General features: G+C 54.9%; 2 protein-coding genes across 6 annotated transcripts in view; both read right to left on the bottom strand.

The window, feature by feature from the left end:
* Positions 1–1,164: 1,164 nt before the first annotated feature.
* PDE2A (phosphodiesterase 2A) overlaps positions 1,165–18,838 on the bottom strand; it is a 47,152-nt gene continuing 29,478 nt past the window's right edge. Inside the window, exons 18-24 of one of the 5 annotated variants that reach the window (XM_048953614.1) lie at positions 18,679–18,778; positions 15,388–15,500; positions 15,100–15,138; positions 14,875–14,981; positions 5,459–6,535; positions 4,662–4,893; positions 1,165–4,004 (exon numbers count right to left, since the gene is read on the bottom strand). In XM_048953614.1, the coding sequence (XP_048809571.1) occupies positions 6,316–6,535; positions 14,875–14,981; positions 15,100–15,138; positions 15,388–15,500; positions 18,679–18,778 (579 nt within the window). In that variant the 3' untranslated portion in view covers positions 1,165–4,004; positions 4,662–4,893; positions 5,459–6,315. Of the gene's footprint in view, positions 4,894–5,458; positions 6,536–14,874; positions 14,982–15,099; positions 15,139–15,387; positions 15,501–18,678; positions 18,779–18,838 lie in introns of all 5 variants that reach the window. The other 4 variants (XM_048953585.1, XM_048953595.1, XM_048953605.1 and 1 more) reach the window with 4 other exon arrangements.
* Positions 3,296–6,014, bottom strand: LOC125702900 (uncharacterized). The gene is made up of 3 exons (XM_048966782.1): positions 5,685–6,014; positions 4,954–5,604; positions 3,296–3,304 (listed from the first exon to the last, which is right to left on the bottom strand). The coding sequence occupies exons 1-3, from the start codon at positions 6,000–6,002 to the stop codon at positions 3,296–3,298; spliced, it is 978 nt and encodes a 325-aa protein (XP_048822739.1). The 5' UTR covers positions 6,003–6,014.

The following is an 18,838-nucleotide window of genomic DNA, read 5'->3' as shown; positions in this document are numbered from 1 at the left end:
ACTCCTTGTTGCCACCCCACGACATTGGGACCCCGTTGGTGCCACCAAATGGCGTTGGGGACTCCTTGTTGCCACTCCATGGCATTGAAGACCCCTTGGTGCCACTTGATGGTGTTGGTGACCCGTTGTTGCCACCCCATGGCATTGGGGACCTCTTGTTGCCACTCTTTAGCATTGGGAACCCCTTGTTAACATCCCATGGCATTGAAAACCCCTTGGTGTCTCCCCATGGTGTTGGTGACCCCTTGTTGCCACTTCATGACATTGAGAACCCCTTGTTGCCACCCCATGGCATTGGTGACCCCTTGGTGCCACCCCAAGGCATTGACAACCCCCTGGTGCCACCCCATGGCACTGGGGAGCCTTTGGTGCCACCCCATGGCGTTGGGGACCCCTTGGAGACACTCTGTAGTGTTGGGGACCTCTTGTTGCCACCCCATAACATTGAGGACCCCTTGTTGCCACCCCGTGGCATTGAGGACCCCTTGGTGCCACCCGATGGTGTTTAGGACCCCTTGTTGCCACCCCATGGCACTGGGGACCTCTTGGTTCCACCCTATGGCATTGGGAACCCATTGGTGCCACCCCATGGCACTGAGAACCCTTGGACACACTCCATAGCATTGGTGACTCCTTGTTGCCGCCCTAAAACATTGAGAACCCTTGGTGGACCCCCATGGCGTTGGGGACCCCTTGGTGCCACCCTATGGCATTGGGGACCCTTTGGTTCCACCCTATTGCATTGAGAACCCCTTGGAGACACCCCATAACATTGAGGACCCCTTGGTGCCACCCCAAGGCACTGAAAACCCCCTGGTGCCACCCCATGGCACTGGGGAGCCTTTGGTGCCACCCCATGGTGTTGGGGACCTCTTAGTTCCACCCTATTGCATTGAGAACCCCTTGTTGCCACCCCATGGCATTGAGAACCCTTGGAGACACCCCATAACATTGAGGACCCCTTGTTGCCACCCCATAACATTGGGAACCCCTTGTTGTCACCCCATGGCATTGAAAACCCCCTGGTGCCACCCCATGGCATTGGGAACCCTTTGGTTCCACCCTATTGCATTGAGGACCCCTTGTTGCCACCCCATGGCATTGGGAACCCGTTGGTGTCCCCATGGCTCCCCAGGACGACTCACAGTGCGCCTCCACCGCCGCCAGAGATCGACGTACGAAATTTATTAGGAAAACCAAAACCCACCACCAAAAAAAAAGAAAAAAAAGACAAAAAAAGAAAAAATACCCCCCAAAAAACCCCAACCAACCATCCAAAATCAAACAAACAAAAAACAAACAGGAAAGGAAATGCCAAAGAAGAGGAAGAGGAGGACAGAAGCGCTCCCTCTCAGCCCCGTCGGAGCCGAGCGCGGCGCAACCACAGAAGCTGCGGGGTGCACGCGAGGCACAGGGCAGCACACAGCGGGGCTTTGGGGGTCTGCCACCACCCCATCACCGAGGGGACACGCGGCTGTGGGTCACCAACCCGCGTCGCCGCCATGGGGACGGAGCTGGCGCTGGCTTGGCGAGCTCCATCCGAACCATGGTGCATTAAACGTGGCTTCTCTCCCCCCATCCCGAGGTGGGCACGGAGCTGAGCCCACGCAGCCCACGGCTGGGGACGCGGCGTGGATGAAGGGGTCGGTGCTGGCGCTGGGGCGAACACCGCGCTGGCTTTTTCCTGTATCCTTTTGGGGTTGATTTCTTTGTTGTTGCCTTTGGGGTCAGCTCCTTCCCGCCCCATGGGAAGGCCGGGGGTGAAGCATTGGGGCACGAAGCGGGGCCGTACAAAGCGTCTCTCTGAAGGCATCTCCAAGGAGGTAAGGCAGAACGGACGTGGCCCCCACAGTGGCTTTGGGGGGGATCCCGTTGACTCTCACACCGAAGCGGACGAATCGTCGTTGCAGCATTTGGGGATTTGGGGCCAACTGGGCACCTCGAGGGATGGGGACCCAACAGTCAGCGGGGGTGGGGGCCATAGGAGACTTGGAGGGGCCGCGCGTGGCCACCACAGGGACCACAAAGGCCACCACAATTCATGCATGGCGGTCAGTAGGGCCAGAAGGACGTGGGGAGCTCACCAAAGTCAATGCATGGTGGTCATTGAGATCAGAGGACCATGGAAGGGCGGAAGGGGCCATGCATGGTGGTCAGTAGGGTGAGAAGCATGTGGGGAGGTCACCAAAATCAATGCATGGTGGTCTTTAGGGCAGAAGGCCGATGGGATGCTGATAGTGGCCATGCATGGGGCTGTGTAGGGCCAGAAGGACGTGGGGAGGTCACCAAAGTCAATGCATGGTGGTCTTTGGGATCAGAGGACCGTGGAAGGGTGGAAGGGGCCATGCATGGTGGTCAGTAGGGCCAGGACACAGGGAGGTCATCAAAATCATTGCATGGTGGTCTTTGGATCAGAGGGACCATGGCAGGATGCAAGGGATCATGCATGGTGGTCAGTAGGGTGGGGAGCTCACCAAAGTCAATGCATGGTGGTTTGTAGGACAGAAAGGTCGATGGGATGCTGATAGTGGCCATGCATGGTTTCTGTAGGGCCAGAAGGACGTGGAGAGCTCACCAAAGTCCATTCGTGGTGGTTGTTGAGATCAGAGGACCATGGAAGGGCGGAAGGGGCCATGCATGGTGGTCAGTAGGGTGAGAAGCATGTGGGGAGGTCACCAAAGTCAATGCATGGTGGTTTGTAGGGCAGAAAGGTCAATGGGATGCTGATAGTGGCCATGCATGGTGCTGTGTAGGGCCACAAGGACGTGGGGAGCTCACCAAAGGCAATGCATGGTCTTTGGGATCAGGGGGACCATGGAAGGGTGGAAGGGGTCAAGAATGGTGGTCAGCAGGGCCAGGACACAGGGAGGTCATCAAAATCATTGCATGGTGGTCTTTGGGATGAGAGGAACATGGAAGGGTGGAAGGGGCCATGCATGGTGGTCAGTAGGGTGAGAAGCATGTGGGGAGGTCACCAAAATCAATGCATGGTGGTTTGTAGGGCAGAAAGGTCAATGGGATGCTGATAGTGGCCATGCATGGTGCTGTGTAGGGCCAGAAGGACGTGGGGAGCTCACCAAAGTCAATGCATGGTGGTCTTTGGGATCAGAGGGACCATGGAAGGGTGGAAGGGGCCATGCATGGTGGTCAGTAGGGCCAGGACACAGGGAGATCACCCAAACCATTGCATGGTGGTCTTTGGGATGAGAGGGACCATGGCAGGATGCAAGGGATCATGCATGGTGGTCAGTAGGGTGGGGAGGTCACCAAAATCAATGCATGGTGGTCTTTGGGATCAGAGGACCTGTGGGAGGGTGGAAGGGGCCATGCATGGTGGCCTGTGGGGTGGTGGGGTCAAGGGGATGTTAGCAGGGACGATGCATGGTGGTCTTTGGGGTCAGAGGGACCGCAGGAAGATGGCAGCATCCATACAGAGCATTCGATAGGACCAAAGGGAGCACAATGGGATGGCAGTGCCTGCAGGACCGAGGGAACGCAATGGGATGGCAGTGTCCATACACAGCAATCAATAGGGCCGAAGGGGTCACAATGGGATGGCAGTGTCCATACGTGGGGGTCTGCAGGAGCAGGGGGATCCCAGTGGGATGGCAGAGTCCATAGATGGGGGTCTGTAGGATTGGGGGACCCCAATGGAATGGCAGTGCCCATGCATGGGGGTCTGTATGAGCAGAACCCCAATGGGATGGCAGTGTCCATAGATGGGGGTCTGTAGGATTGGGGGGACCCCAACAGGATAGCAGTGCCCATGCATGGGGGTCTGTAGGACTGGGGACCCCAATGGGATGGCAGGGGTCTGTAGGATTGGGGGGACCCCAATGGGATGGCAGTGTCCATGCATGGGGGTCTGTAGGAGCACAGAGACCCCAGTGTCCATGCATGGGGGTCTGTAGGATTGGGGGGACCCCAATGGGATGTCAGTGTCCATGCATGGGGGTCTGTAGGAGCACGGAGACCCCAGTGTCCATGCATGGGGGTCTGTAGGACTGGGGGACCCCAATGGGATGGCAGTGCCCATGCATGGGGGGTCTGTAGGACTGGGGGGACCCCAGTGGGATGGCAGAGTCCATAGATGGGGGTCTGTAGGATTGGGGGACCCCAATGGGATGGCAGTGTCCATGCAAGGGTGTCTGTAGGACTGGGGGGACCCCAATGGGATGGCAGTGCCCATGCATGGGGGTCTGTAGGAGCACAGGGACCCCAATGGGATGGCAGTGCCCATGCATGGGGGTCTGTAGGAGCACAAAGACCCCAGTGTCCATGCATGGGGGTCTGTAGGAGCACAGAGACCCCAGTGTCCATGCATGGGGGTCTGTAGGATTGGGGGACCCCAATGGGATGTCAGTGCCCATGCATGGGGGTCTGTAGGAGCACAGAGACCCCAGTGTCCATGCATGGGGGTCTGTAGGAGCACAGAGACCCCCGTGTCCATGCATGGGGGTCTGTAGGAGCACAGGGACCCCAGTGGGATGGCAGTGCCCATGCATGGGGGTCTGTAGGACTGGGGGACCCCAATGGGATGACAGTGCCCATGCATGGGGGTCTGTAGGAGCACAGGGACCCCAGTGTCAATGCATGGGGGTCTGTAGGAGCACAGAGACCCCAATGGGATGGCAGTGTCCATAGATGGGGGTCTGTAGGACTGGGGGGGACCCCAATGGGATGGCAGTGCCCATGCATGGGGGTCTGTATGAGCACAGGGACCCCAATGGGATGGCAGTGCCCATGCATGGGGGTCTGTAGGATTGGGGGACCCCAATGGGATGGCAGTGCCCATGCATGGGGGTCTGTAGGAGCACAGAGACCCCAATGTCCATGCATGGGGGTCTGTAGGAGCACGGAGACCCCAGTGTCCATGCATGGGGGTCTGTAGGACTGGGGGGGACCCCAACGGGATGGCAGTGCCAATGCATGGGGGTCTGTAGGAGCAGAGACCCCAGTGTCCATGCATGGGGGTCTGTAGGACTGGGGGACCCCAATGGGATGACAGTGCCCATGCATGGGGGTCTGTAGGAGCACAGAGACCCCAGTGTCCATGCATGGGGGTCTGTAGGAGCACAGAGACCCCAATGTCCATGCATGGGGGTCTGTAGGAGCACAGGGACCCCAATGGGATGGCAGTGTCCATAGATGGGGGGTCTGTAGGATTGGGGGATCCCAGTGGGATGGCAGTGCCCATGCATGGGGGTCTGTATGAGCACAGGGACCCCAATGGGATGGCAGTGCCCATGCATGGGGGTCTGTAGGAGCACAGGGACCCCAATGGGATGGCAGTGCCAATGCATGGGGGTCTGTAGGAGCAGAGACCCCAGTGTCCATGCATGGGGGTCTGTAGGAGCACAGGGACCCCAATGGGATGGCAGTGTCCATGCATGGGGGTCTGTAGGAGCACAGGGACCCCAGTGGGATGGCAGAGTCCATAGATGGGGGTCTGTAGGACTGGGGGGACCCCAATGGGATGGCAGTGTCCATGCATGGGGGTCTGTAGGAGCACAGAGACCCCAGTGTCCATGCATGGGGGTCTGTAGGATTGGGGGACCCCAGTGGGATGGCAGTGTCCATGCATGGGGGTCTGTAGGAGCACAGAGACCCCAGTGTCCATGCATGGGGGTCTGTAGGAGCACAGAGACCCCAATGTCCATGCATGGGGGTCTGTAGGAGCACAGGGACCCCAGTGTCCATGCATGGGGGTCTGTAGGACTGGGGGACCCCAATGGGATGACAGTGCCCATGCATGGGGGGCTGTAGGAGCACAGAGACCCCAGTGGGATGGCAGTGTCCATGCATGGCAGCTGATGGGATGATGGCACACCAACAGGGTCCGTGCACGACGACCAGGAATCACTGCCACCACCCGCATCCAGCTCACCTGGACCCACAGATCCCGAACCAGGAGCCCCCAGATCCCCCCCCCCCATGCATTGGGACAGCCAATGGGACACCCGACCTGCCACCCCAAAAGGGTTCTGGAGGTCCCCCCCCATCGCTGCTGCCCCCAGCCCCCCACCCTCCAGAAGCTGTGGGTTGTCTCCAACCCATCCCATCCCATCCCCCCCCAAATCTCTCCCCATCGCCTGCCCCACAACGTGGCCCCATTCCAGGGGACAGCAGCATTGGGGAGCCCAAAAAAAACCATCCCCCATGTGGACACTGCTGTCCCCAAGCGCCACCATGGCTGGGGCTCCGGTGACACAGAGGGGACATCGTCCCACGGGTGGCACAGGGGCACGGATCGCACCCCATCATCACCTCATCCCATCCCCAACCCTTGTGTCCCCCCCTCCCTAAATGCCATCCTCACTCTGCCCCGGACTCTGGGTGCCCCTCAGCATCCAGGCACCCGTTCATCTGTGGGTCTGGGGTCTGTGGGTCGTAGTCCTCATCCAAAAAGTCCAGGGAGTTGTTGCTGGGCAGCCCCCGGATGGTGAATTTGTGGGACACTTTGGTCCACTGCTCCCGGTTGCTGGCGACGCGTTCGTAGAGCTCCGAGGCTTTGGGGAAGAGATCCTGCAGCAACCTATGGGGGAAAAGGCACCGGGGGTCCCACAACCCCGACGTTGGAAAAGCACTGGGGGGGGCTGCAAGGCAGCGCTGAGCTGTGGGGTGAAGTGGGGGAGATGGCAATGGGAGCCTGTCCCACCCCAGAGCCATGGGGTGCAATGGGGACAATAGGAACGTGTCCCCATCCCAACACTATGGGATCAATGGGGGCAATGGGAATGAATCTCCATCCCAACCCACAGCCATGGGATGCAATGGGGGCAATGGGGGCAATGGGGGCAATGGGGGCAATGGGGGCAAGGGGGGCAATGGGGGCAATGGGGGCAATGGGGGCAATAGGGGGAATGGGGGCAATGGGGGGAATGGGGGCAATGGGGGCAAAGGGGGCAATGGGGGCAAGGGGGGAATGGGGGCAATGGGGGGAATGGGGCAATGGGGGCAATGGGGGCAATGGGGGCAAAGGGGGCAATGGGGGCAAAGGGGGCAATGGGGGCAATGGGGGGAATGGGGCAATGGGGGCAATGGGGGCAATGGGGGCATTGGGGGCAATGGGGGCATTGGGGGCAAGGGGGGCAAGGGGGGCAATGGGGGCAATGGGGGCAATGGGGGCAATGGAGGCAATGGGGGCAAAGGGGGCAATAGAGGCAATAGGGGCAATGGGGGCAATGGGGGCATTGGGGGAATGGGGGAAATGGGGGCAAGGGGGGCAATGGGGGCAAGCGGGGCAATGGGGGCAATAGGGGCAAAGGGGGCAAGGGGGGCAATGGGGGCAATAGGGGCAATGGGGGCAATGGGGCAATGGGGGCAAGGGGGGCAATGGGGGCAATGGGGGCAATAGAGGCAATGGGGGCAAGGGGGGCAAGGGGGGCAATAGAGGCAATAGGGGCAATGGGGGCAATGGGGGCAAGGGGGGGAATGGGGGCAAGGGGGGCAAGGGGGGCAATGGGGGCAAGGGGGGGAATGGGGGCAAGGGGGGCAAGGGGGGCAATGGGGTCGTGTCCCTATTATAACACTATGGGATCAATGGGGGCAATGGGGTCGTGTCCCTATTATAACACTATGGGATCAATGGGGCCATGGGGTCGTGTCCCTATTATAACACTATGGGATCAATGGGGCAATGGGGTCGTGTCCCTATTATAACACTATGGGATCAATGGGGTCGTGTCCCTATTATAACACTATGGGATCAATGGGGTCGTGTCCCTATTATAACACTATGGGATCAATGGGGCAATGGGGTCGTGTCCCTATTATAACACTATGGGATCAATGGGGCAATGGGGTCGTGTCCCTATTATAACACTATGGGATCAATGGGGGCCATGGGGTCGTGTCCCTATTATAACACTATGGGATCAATGGGGTCGTGTCCCTATTATAACACTATGGGATCAATGGGGGCAATGGGGTCGTGTCCATATTATAACACTATGGGATCAATGGGGTCGTGTCCCTATTATAACACTATGGGATCAATGGGGCAATGGGGTCGTGTCCCTATTATAACACTATGGGATCAATGGGGGCAATGGGGTCGTGTCCCTATTATAACACTATGGGATCAATGGGGTCGTGTCCCTATTATAACACTATGGGATCAATGGGGCAATGGGGTCGTGTCCCTATTATAACACTATGGGATCAATGGGGTCGTGTCCCTATTATAACACTATGGGATCAATGGGGCCATGGGGTCGTGTCCCTATTATAACACTATGGGATCAATGGGGGCAATGGGGTCGTGTCCCTATTATAACACTATGGGATCAATGGGGGCCATGGGGTCGTGTCCCTATTATAACACTATGGGATGCAATGGGGGCAATGGGGTCGTGTCCCTATTATAACACTATGGGATCAATGGGGCAATGGGGTCGTGTCCCTATTATAATACTATGGGGTGCAATGGGGTCGTGTCCCTATTATAACACTATGGGATCAATGGGGGCAATGGGGTCGTGTCCCTATTATAACACTATGGGATCAATGGGGCAATGGGGTCGTGTCCCTATTATAACACTATGGGATCAATGGGGTCGTGTCCCTATTATAACACTATGGGATCAATGGGGGCCATGGGGTCGTGTCCCTATTATAACACTATGGGATCAATGGGGCAATGGGGTCGTGTCCCTATTATAACACTATGGGATCAATGGGGCCATGGGGTCGTGTCCCTATTATAACACTATGGGATGCAATGGGGGCCATGGGGTCGTGTCCCTATTATAACACTATGGGATCAATGGGGGCAATGGGGTCGTGTCCCTATTATAACACTATGGGATCAATGGGGTCGTGTCCCTATTATAACACTATGGGATCAATGGGGCCATGGGGTCGTGTCCCTATTATAACACTATGGGATCAATGGGGCCATGGGGTCATGTCCCTATTATAACACTATGGGATCAATGGGGCAATGGGGTCGTGTCCCTATTATAACACTATGGGATGCAATGGGGCAATGGGGTCGTGTCCCTATTATAACACTATGGGATCAATGGGGCAATGGGGTCGTGTCCCTATTATAACACTATGGGATCAATGGGGCAATGGGGTCGTGTCCCTATTATAACACTATGGGATCAATGGGGTCGTGTCCCTATTATAACACTATGGGATCAATGGGGTCGTGTCCCTATTATAACACTATGGGATCAATGGGGGCAATGGGGTCGTGTCCCTATTATAACACTATGGGATCAATGGGGGCCATGGGGTCGTGTCCCTATTATAACACTATGGGATCAATGGGGTCGTGTCCCTATTATAACACTATGGGATCAATGGGGCCATGGGGTCGTGTCCCTATTATAACACTATGGGATCAATGGGGCAATGGGGTCGTGTCCCTATTATAACACTATGGGATCAATGGGGCAATGGGGTCGTGTCCCTATTATAACACTATGGGATCAATGGGGCCATGGGGTCGTGTCCCTATTATAACACTATGGGATCAATGGGGCCATGGGGTCGTGTCCCTATTATAACACTATGGGATCAATGGGGCAATGGGGTCGTGTCCCTATTATAACACTATGGGATCAATGGGGCAATGGGGTCGTGTCCCTATTATAACACTATGGGATCAATGGGGCAGTGGGGTCGTGTCCCTATTATAACACTATGGGATCAATGGGGGCCATGGGGTCGTGTCCCTATTATAACACTATGGGATCAATGGGGTCGTGTCCCTATTATAACACTATGGGATCAATGGGGGCAATGGGGTCGTGTCCCTATTATAACACTATGGGATCAATGGGGCAATGGGGTCGTGTCCCTATTATAACACTATGGGATCAATGGGGGCCATGGGGTCGTGTCCCTATTATAACACTATGGGATCAATGGGGCAATGGGGTCGTGTCCCTATTATAACACTATGGGATCAATGGGGCCATGGGGTCGTGTCCCTATTATAACACTATGGGATCAATGGGGGCAATGGGGTCGTGTCCCTATTATAACACTATGGGATCAATGGGGCAATGGGGTCGTGTCCCTATTATAACACTATGGGGTGCAATGGGGCCATGGGGTCGTGTCCCTATTATAACACTATGGGATCAATGGGGCAATGGGGTCGTGTCCCTATTATAACACTATGGGATCAATGGGGCAATGGGGTCGTGTCCCTATTATAACACTATGGGATCAATGGGGGCAATGGGGTCGTGTCCCTATTATAACACTATGGGATCAATGGGGCAATGGGGTCGTGTCCCTATTATAACACTATGGGGTGCAATGGGGCCATGCGGTCGTGTCCCTATTATAACACTATGGGATCAATGGGGTCGTGTCCCTATTATAACACTATGGGATTAATGGGGCAATGGGGTCGTGTCCCTATTATAACACTATGGGATCAATGGGGCAATGGGGTCGTGTCCCTATTATAACACTATGGGATCAATGGGGGCCATGGGGTCGTGTCCCTATTATAACACTATGGGATCAATGGGGCAATGGGGCCGTGTCCCTATTATAACACTATGGGATCAATGGGGCCATGGGGTCGTGTCCCTATTATAACACTATGGGATCAATGGGGCCATGGGGTCCGGTCCCTATTATAACACTATGGGATCAATGGGGCATTGGGGTCGTGTCCCTATTATAACACTATGGGATGCAATGGGGGCCATGGGGTCGTGTCCCTATTATAACACTATGGGATCAATGGGGCCATGGGGTCGTGTCCCTATTATAACACTATGGGATCAATGGGGCAATGGGGTCGTGTCCCTATTATAACACTATGGGATCAATGGGGTCGTGTCCCTATTATAACACTATGGGATCAATGGGGCAATGGGGTTGTGTCCCTATTATAACACTATGGGATCAATGGGGCAATGGGGTCGTGTCCCTATTATAACACTATGGGATCAATGGGGGCCATGGGGTCGTGTCCCTATTATAACACTATGGGATCAATGGGGCCATGGGGTCGTGTCCCTATTATAACACTATGGGATCAATGGGGCCATGGGGTCGTGTCCCTATTATAACACTATGGGATCAATGGGGCAATGGGGTCGTGTCCCTATTATAACACTATGGGATCAATGGGGTCGTGTCCCTATTATAACACTATGGGATCAATGGGGTCGTGTCCCTATTATAACACTATGGGATCAATGGGGTCGTGTCCCTATTATAACACTATGGGATCAATGGGGTCGTGTCCCTATTATAACACTATGGGATCAATGGGGGCAATGGGGTCGTGTCCCTATTATAACACTATGGGATCAATGGGGCAATGGGGTTGTGTCCCTATTATAACACTATGGGATCAATGGGGCAATGGGGTCGTGTCCCTATTATAACACTATGGGATCAATGGGGGCCATGGGGTCGTGTCCCTATTATAACACTATGGGATCAATGGGGCCATGGGGTCGTGTCCCTATTATAACACTATGGGATCAATGGGGGCAATGGGGTCGTGTCCCTATTATAACACTATGGGATCAATGGGGCCATGGGGTCGTGTCCCTATTATAACACTATGGGATCAATGGGGTCGTGTCCCTATTATAACACTATGGGATCAATGGGGGCAATGGGGTCGTGTCCCTATTATAACACTATGGGATCAATGGGGGCCATGGGGTCGTGTCCCTATTATAACACTACGGGATCAATGGGGCCATGGGGTCGTGTCCCTATTATAACACTATGGGATCAATGGGGCCATGGGGTCGTGTCCCTATTATAACACTATGGGATCAATGGGGCAATGGGGTCGTGTCCCTATTATAACACTATGGGATCAATGGGGTCGTGTCCCTATTATAACACTATGGGATCAATGGGGGCAATGGGGTCGTGTCCCTATTATAACACTATGGGATCAATGGGGCAATGGGGTCGTGTCCCTATTATAACACTATGGGATCAATGGGGTCGTGTCCCTATTATAACACTATGGGATCAATGGGGCAATGGGGTCGTGTCCCTATTATAACACTATGGGATCAATGGGGTCGTGTCCCTATTATAACACTATGGGATCAATGGGGCCATGGGGTCGTGTCCCTATTATAACACTATGGGATGCAATGGGGGCAATGGGGTCGTGTCCCTATTATAACACTATGGGATCAATGGGGGCCATGGGGTCGTGTCCCTATTATAACACTATGGGATCAATGGGGCCATGGGGTCGTGTCCCTATTATAACACTATGGGATCAATGGGGCCATGGGGTCGTGTCCCTATTATAACACTATGGGATCAATGGGGCCATGGGGTCGTGTCCCTATTATAACACTATGGGATCATGGGGGCAATGGGGTCGTGTCCCTATTATAACACTATGGGATCAATGGGGGCAATGGGGTCGTGTCCCTATTATAACACTATGGGATCAATGGGGCAATGGGGTCGTGTCCCTATTATAACACTATGGGATCAATGGGGTCGTGTCCCTATTATAACACTATGGGATCAATGGGGGCAATGGGGTCGTGTCCCTATTATAACACTATGGGATCAATGGGGTCGTGTCCCTATTATAACACTATGGGATCAATGGGGTCGTGTCCCTATTATAACACTATGGGATCAATGGGGGCCATGGGGTCGTGTCCCTATTATAACACTATGGGATCAATGGAGCAATGGGGTCGTGTCCCTATTATAACACTATGGGATCAATGGGGGCAATGGGGTCGTGTCCCTATTATAACACTATGGGATCAGTGGGGCCATGGGGTCGTGTCCCTATTATAACACTATGGGATCAATGGGGCCATGGGGTCGTGTCCCTATTATAACACTATGGGATCATGGGGGCAATGGGGTCGTGTCCCTATTATAACACTATGGGATCAATGGGGCAATGGGGTCGTGTCCCTATTATAACACTATGGGATCAATGGGGTCGTGTCCCTATTATAACACTATGGGATCAATGGGGGCAATGGGGTCGTGTCCCTATTATAACACTATGGGATCAATGGGGTCGTGTCCCTATTATAACACTATGGGATCAATGGGGTCGTGTCCCTATTATAACACTATGGGATCAATGGGGGCCATGGGGTCGTGTCCCTATTATAACACTATGGGATCAATGGAGCAATGGGGTCGTGTCCCTATTATAACACTATGGGATCAATGGGGCAATGGGGTCGTGTCCCTATTATAACACTATGGGATCAATGGGGTCGTGTCCCTATTATAACACTATGGGATCAATGGGGTCGTGTCCCTATTATAACACTGTGGGATCAATGGGGGCCATGGGGTCGTGTCCCTATTATAACACTATGGGATCAATGGGGGCCATGGGGTCGTGTCCCTATTATAACACTATGGGATCAATGGAGCAATGGGGTCGTGTCCCTATTATAACACTATGGGATCAATGGGGGCCATGGGGTCGTGTCCCTATTATAACACTATGGGATCAATGGGGGCCATGGGGTCGTGTCCCTATTATAACACTATGGGATCAATGGGGCCATGGGGTCGTGTCCCTATTATAACACTATGGGATCAATGGGGGCAATGGGGTTGTGTCCCTATTATAACACTATGGGATCAATGGGGCAATGGGGTCGTGTCCCTATTATAACACTATGGGATCAATGGGGTCGTGTCCCTATTATAACACTATGGGATCAATGGGGCAATGGGGTCGTGTCCCTATTATAACACTATGGGATCAATGGGGTCGTGTCCCTATTATAACACTATGGGATCAATGGGGGCCATGGGGTCGTGTCCCTATTATAACACTATGGGATCAATGGGGCAATGGGGTCGTGTCCCTATTATAGCACTATGGGATCAATGGGGCCATGGGGTCGTGTCCCTATTATAACACTATGGGATCAATGGGGCAATGGGGTCGTGTCCCTATTATAACACTATGGGATCAATGGGGTCGTGTCCCTATTATAACACTATGGGATCAATGGGGGCAATGGGGTCGTGTCCCTATTATAACACTATGGGATCAATGGAGCAATGGGGTCATGTCCCTATTATAACACTATGGGATCAATGGGGGCCATGGGGTCGTGTCCCTATTATAACACTATGGGATCAATGGGGGCCATGGGGTCGTGTCCCTATTATAACACTATGGGATCAATGGGGCCATGGGGTCGTGTCCCTATTATAACACTATGGGATCAATGGGGGCAATGGGGTCGTGTCCCTATTATAACACTATGGGATCAATGGGGCAATGGGGTCGTGTCCCTATTATAACACTATGGGATCAATGGGGGCCATGGGGTCGTGTCCCTATTATAACACTATGGGATCAATGGGGCAATGGGGTCGTGTCCCTATTATAGCACTATGGGATCAATGGGGCCATGGGGTCGTGTCCCTATTATAACACTATGGGATCAATGGGGCAATGGGGTCGTGTCCCTATTATAACACTATGGGATCAATGGGGTTGTGTCCCTATTATAACACTATGGGATCAATGGGGCCATGGGGTCGTGTCCCTATTATAACACTATGGGATCAATGGGGCAATGGGGTCGTGTCCCTATTATAACACTATGGGATCAATGGGGTCGTGTCCCTATTATAACACTATGGGATCAATGGGGGCCATGGGGTCGTGTCCCTATTATAACACTATGGGATCAATGGGGTCGTGTCCCTATTATAACACTATGGGATCAATGGGGTCGTGTCCCTCTTATAACACTATGGGATCAATGGGGTCGTGTCCCTATTATAACACTATGGGATGCCATGGGGGCCATGGGGTCGTGTCCCTATTATAACACTATGGGATCAATGGGGCCCATGGGGCCCTGTCCCCCCCTCCCCCTGGTTGCAGTCCCCCTTTGGGGCCCTCACTTGTAGATGGGCATGGCGATGTGCTCCATGAAGCTGATCTGCAGCTCAGGGATGTAGGCTTTCTCCCTGTCCATCATCTCCAGCGGCCGGTTGCCCATGGCTTTCTCCTATAGGCCCAGCAAAAATATTTGGGGTGGGGGTTGAGGGGGGGGTCAGCACCGATTCGCTCCACCTGTACCCCCCTCCCCCCAAATGAATGCAGAGCTTCACCCCCACAGCACCTACCAGGTCTCCTTGGGAGAAGAACTCCTTGTAGATCAGCTCCTGAGGGCGACAGGCTGTCACAGGGGGGTCCCACACCCCCAAATGCCCCCCGTCCCCCCCCCCATTTCCCCCATCTGCCCACCCTATGGATCCATCGCCATGGGGCGCACGGCTGGCAGGATGCGTGCAAGAGAAGCCCTATGGGGCTGCCCTGTGGGTTTCCCACTGGGTGCACGAGGTCGGGGGGGGGGGCTTTTGGGGGGGGGGTTGTTGGGGGGGGGTTTTGTGGGGGAGCCCCTCGGCACTCACTGCGATTTTCCTGGTGGTTTTCCAGCCTTTGGTTTGGTCGGAGAGGTCGCAGGACGTCATCAGCAGGCAGAGCAGCAGGCTGTGGTGCTGCTTGTTCTTGGGGTCGTAGCCGACTGTGGGGGAGGATGAGGGGCAGATGGAGGGGCGGGGGGGTCGGGAGGGGACCCCACAGCCCCCCTGTGTCCCCATGGGGTCAAAGCCCTGTGCCACCTCCCAGCCTTGGTGTGGGGAGTCCCCTGAGCAGCTCAACAGTGACCCCAAGGGATGCAGCTCAGTGCCCCAAAGCCAGCAACCCAATGGGGACAAGGGGACATGGCACAACCCAATGGGGACAAGGGGATGTGCACAGCCCAATGGGGACAAGGGGATGTGCACAGCCCAATGGGGACAAGGGGACATGGCACAACTGAATGGGGACAAGGGGATGTGACACAGCCCAATGGGGACAAGGGGACGTGGCACAACTGAATGGGGACAAGGGGACATGGCACAACTCAATGGGGACAAGGGGATGTGGCACAACTCAATGGGGACAAGGGAACGTGGCACAACCCAATGGGGACAAGGGGACGTGGCACAACCCAGTGGGGACAAGGGAACATGGCACAACCCAATGGGGACAAGGGAACGTGGCACAACCCAATGGGGACAAGGGGACGTGGCACAACCCAGTGGGGACAAGGGAACATGGCACAACCCAATGGGGACAAGGGAACATGGCACAACCCAATGGGGACAAGGGAACATGGCACAACCCAATGGGGACAAGGGAACGTGGCACAACCCAATGGGGACACAATACAACCCAAAGGGGATAAGGGGACATGGCACAACGCAATGGGGACAAAGGGACACAACAAAACCCCACCGGGATGCCACACAATTCAATGGGGACAAGGGGACACAACACAACCCAATAGGGACAAGAGGACGTGACACATGGGGATATGACACAACCCAATGGGGACCAGGGGCCATGACAAAACCCCACAGGGATGCCACACAACCCAATGGGGTTAAGGGGACATGACACAATGCAATGGGGACAAAGGGACATGACAAAACCCCATGGGGATGCCAAACAACTCAATGGGGACAAGGGGACACGACACAACCCAGTGGGGACAAGGGGACATGACACAACCCAGTGGGGACAAGGGGACATGACACAATGCAATGGGGACACAGCACAACCCAATGGAGATAGGGGACATGACACAACCCAAAGGGGACACAATACAACCCAAAGGGGACAAGGGGACACGGCACAATGCAATGGGGACACGACACAACCCAGTGGGGACAAAGGGACACAACACAACCCAATGGAGATAGGGGACACGACACAACCCAATGGGGACACAGCACAACCCAGTGGGGACGCAACACAACCCAATGAGGACAAGGTGACACAACACAACCCAACGGAGACAGGGGACACGGCACAACCCAAAGGGGACACAATACAAACCCAAAGGGGACAAGGGGACACGACACAACCCAATGGGGACAAGGTGACATGACACAACACAATGGGGACACAGCAGAACCCAACAGGGACAAGGGGACACAACACAACCCAATGGGGACCAGGGGACATGACAAAACCCCACAGTGATGCCACTCAATTCATCGCTGGGACAAGGGGACACGACACAACCCAATGGAGATAGGGGACATGACACAACTCAATGGGGACACAATACAACCCAAAGGGGACAAGGGGACATGACACAACCCAATGGGGATGCAACACAACCCAATGGGGACAAAAGGACATGACAAAACCCAATGGGGACGCAACACAACCCAATGGGGACAAGGGGACACGACACAATGCAATGGGGACCAGGGGACATGACAAAACCCCATGGGGATGCCACACAATTCAATGGGGACAAGGGGACACGACACAACCCAGTGGGGACAAGGGGACACAACACAACCCAATGGAGATAGGGGACATGACACAACCCAAAGGGGGCACAATACAACCCAAAGGGGACAAGGGGACATGGCACAACCCAATGGGGACGCAACACAACCCAATGGGGATAAGGGGACACGACACAATGCAATGGGGACAAAGGGACATGACAAAACCCCATGGGGATGCCACACAATTCAATGGGGACAAGGGGACACAACACAACCCAATGGGGACAAAGGGACATGACAAAACCCAATGGGGATGCAACACATCCCAATGGGGACAAGGGGACACGACACAATGCAATGGGGACACGACACAACCCAAAGGGGACAAGAGGACATGGCACAACCCAGTGGGAACGCAACACAACCCAATGGGGATAAGGGGACACGACACAATGCAATGGGGACCAGGGGACATGACAAAACCCCACAGTGATGCCACTCAATTCATCACTGGGACAAGGGGACACGACACAACCCAATGGAGATAGGGGACATGACACAACCCAAAGGGGACACAATACAACCCAAAGGGGACAAGGGGACACGGCACAACCCAATGGGGATGCAACACAACCCAATGGGGACAAAAGGACATGACAAAACCCAATGGGGATGCAACACAACCCAATGGGGACAAGGGGACACGACACAATGCAATGGGGACACGACACAACACAACCCAATGGAGATAGGGGACATGACACAACCCAATGGGGACAAGGGGACACGACAAAACCCCACTGGGATGCCAAACAACTCAACGGGGACAAGGGGACATGACAGAACCCAATGGGGACACAGCACAAAACAATGGGGACAAAGGGACATGACAAAACCCCACGGGGATGACACACAACTCAACGGGGACAAGGATACATGACACAACCCAATGGGGACAAGGGGACATGACAAAACCCCATGGGGATGACACACAACTCAACGGGGACAAGGGGACATGACAGAACCCAATGGGGACAAGGGGACATGGCACAACCCAACAGGGACCAGGGGCCATGACAAAACCCCACAGGGATGCCACACAACCCAAAGGGGACAAGGGGACATGACAGAACCCAGTGGGGATGCAACACAACCCAATGGGGATAAGGGGACATGACACAACGCAATGGGGACAAAGGGACATGACAAAACCCCACCGGGATGCCAAACAACTCAATGGAGACAAGGGGACATGACACAACCCAATGGGGACGCAACACAACCCAATGGAGACAGGGGACACGGCACAACCCAATGAGGGCACGACACAACCGAATGGGAACAAGGGGATGTGACACAGCCCAATGGGGACAAGGGGACACGACACGAGGGGGGCCACCAGCCCAGCATCACCTTCTGCCATCTTCTGGAGGTCCTTGAAGATGCGTAGGTGGTGGGCCAGGTCGGTGGCCAGGATGATGTCCCGCATGAGGTCCAGCATGCGCTGGTAGTCCTGCAGGGACACGGGATGGGATATGGGGGGGGGGGGGGGATGTGGGGTGGCTTTTTTGGG

This window comes from Lagopus muta, chromosome 1 (genome assembly GCF_023343835.1).
Source record: "Lagopus muta isolate bLagMut1 chromosome 1, bLagMut1 primary, whole genome shotgun sequence".
NCBI classification, from domain to species: Eukaryota; Metazoa; Chordata; class Aves; order Galliformes; family Phasianidae; genus Lagopus; species Lagopus muta.
Note: the sequence above shows the minus strand (reverse complement) of the source record. Positions and strands in the feature narration are given on the sequence as shown.

Bases quoted from the DNA above. Each gene is read 5' to 3' on its own strand.
- LOC125702900 (XM_048966782.1), bottom strand. From the start codon at position 6,002: ATGGGGGGGGACCTCCAGAACCCTTTTGGGGTGGCAGGTCGGGTGTCC. The intron at 5,605-5,684 runs CTGTGCTCCTAC...ACACTGGGGTCT, and splicing joins ATGCATGGACACTGGGGTCC to CTGTGCTCCTACAGACCCCC.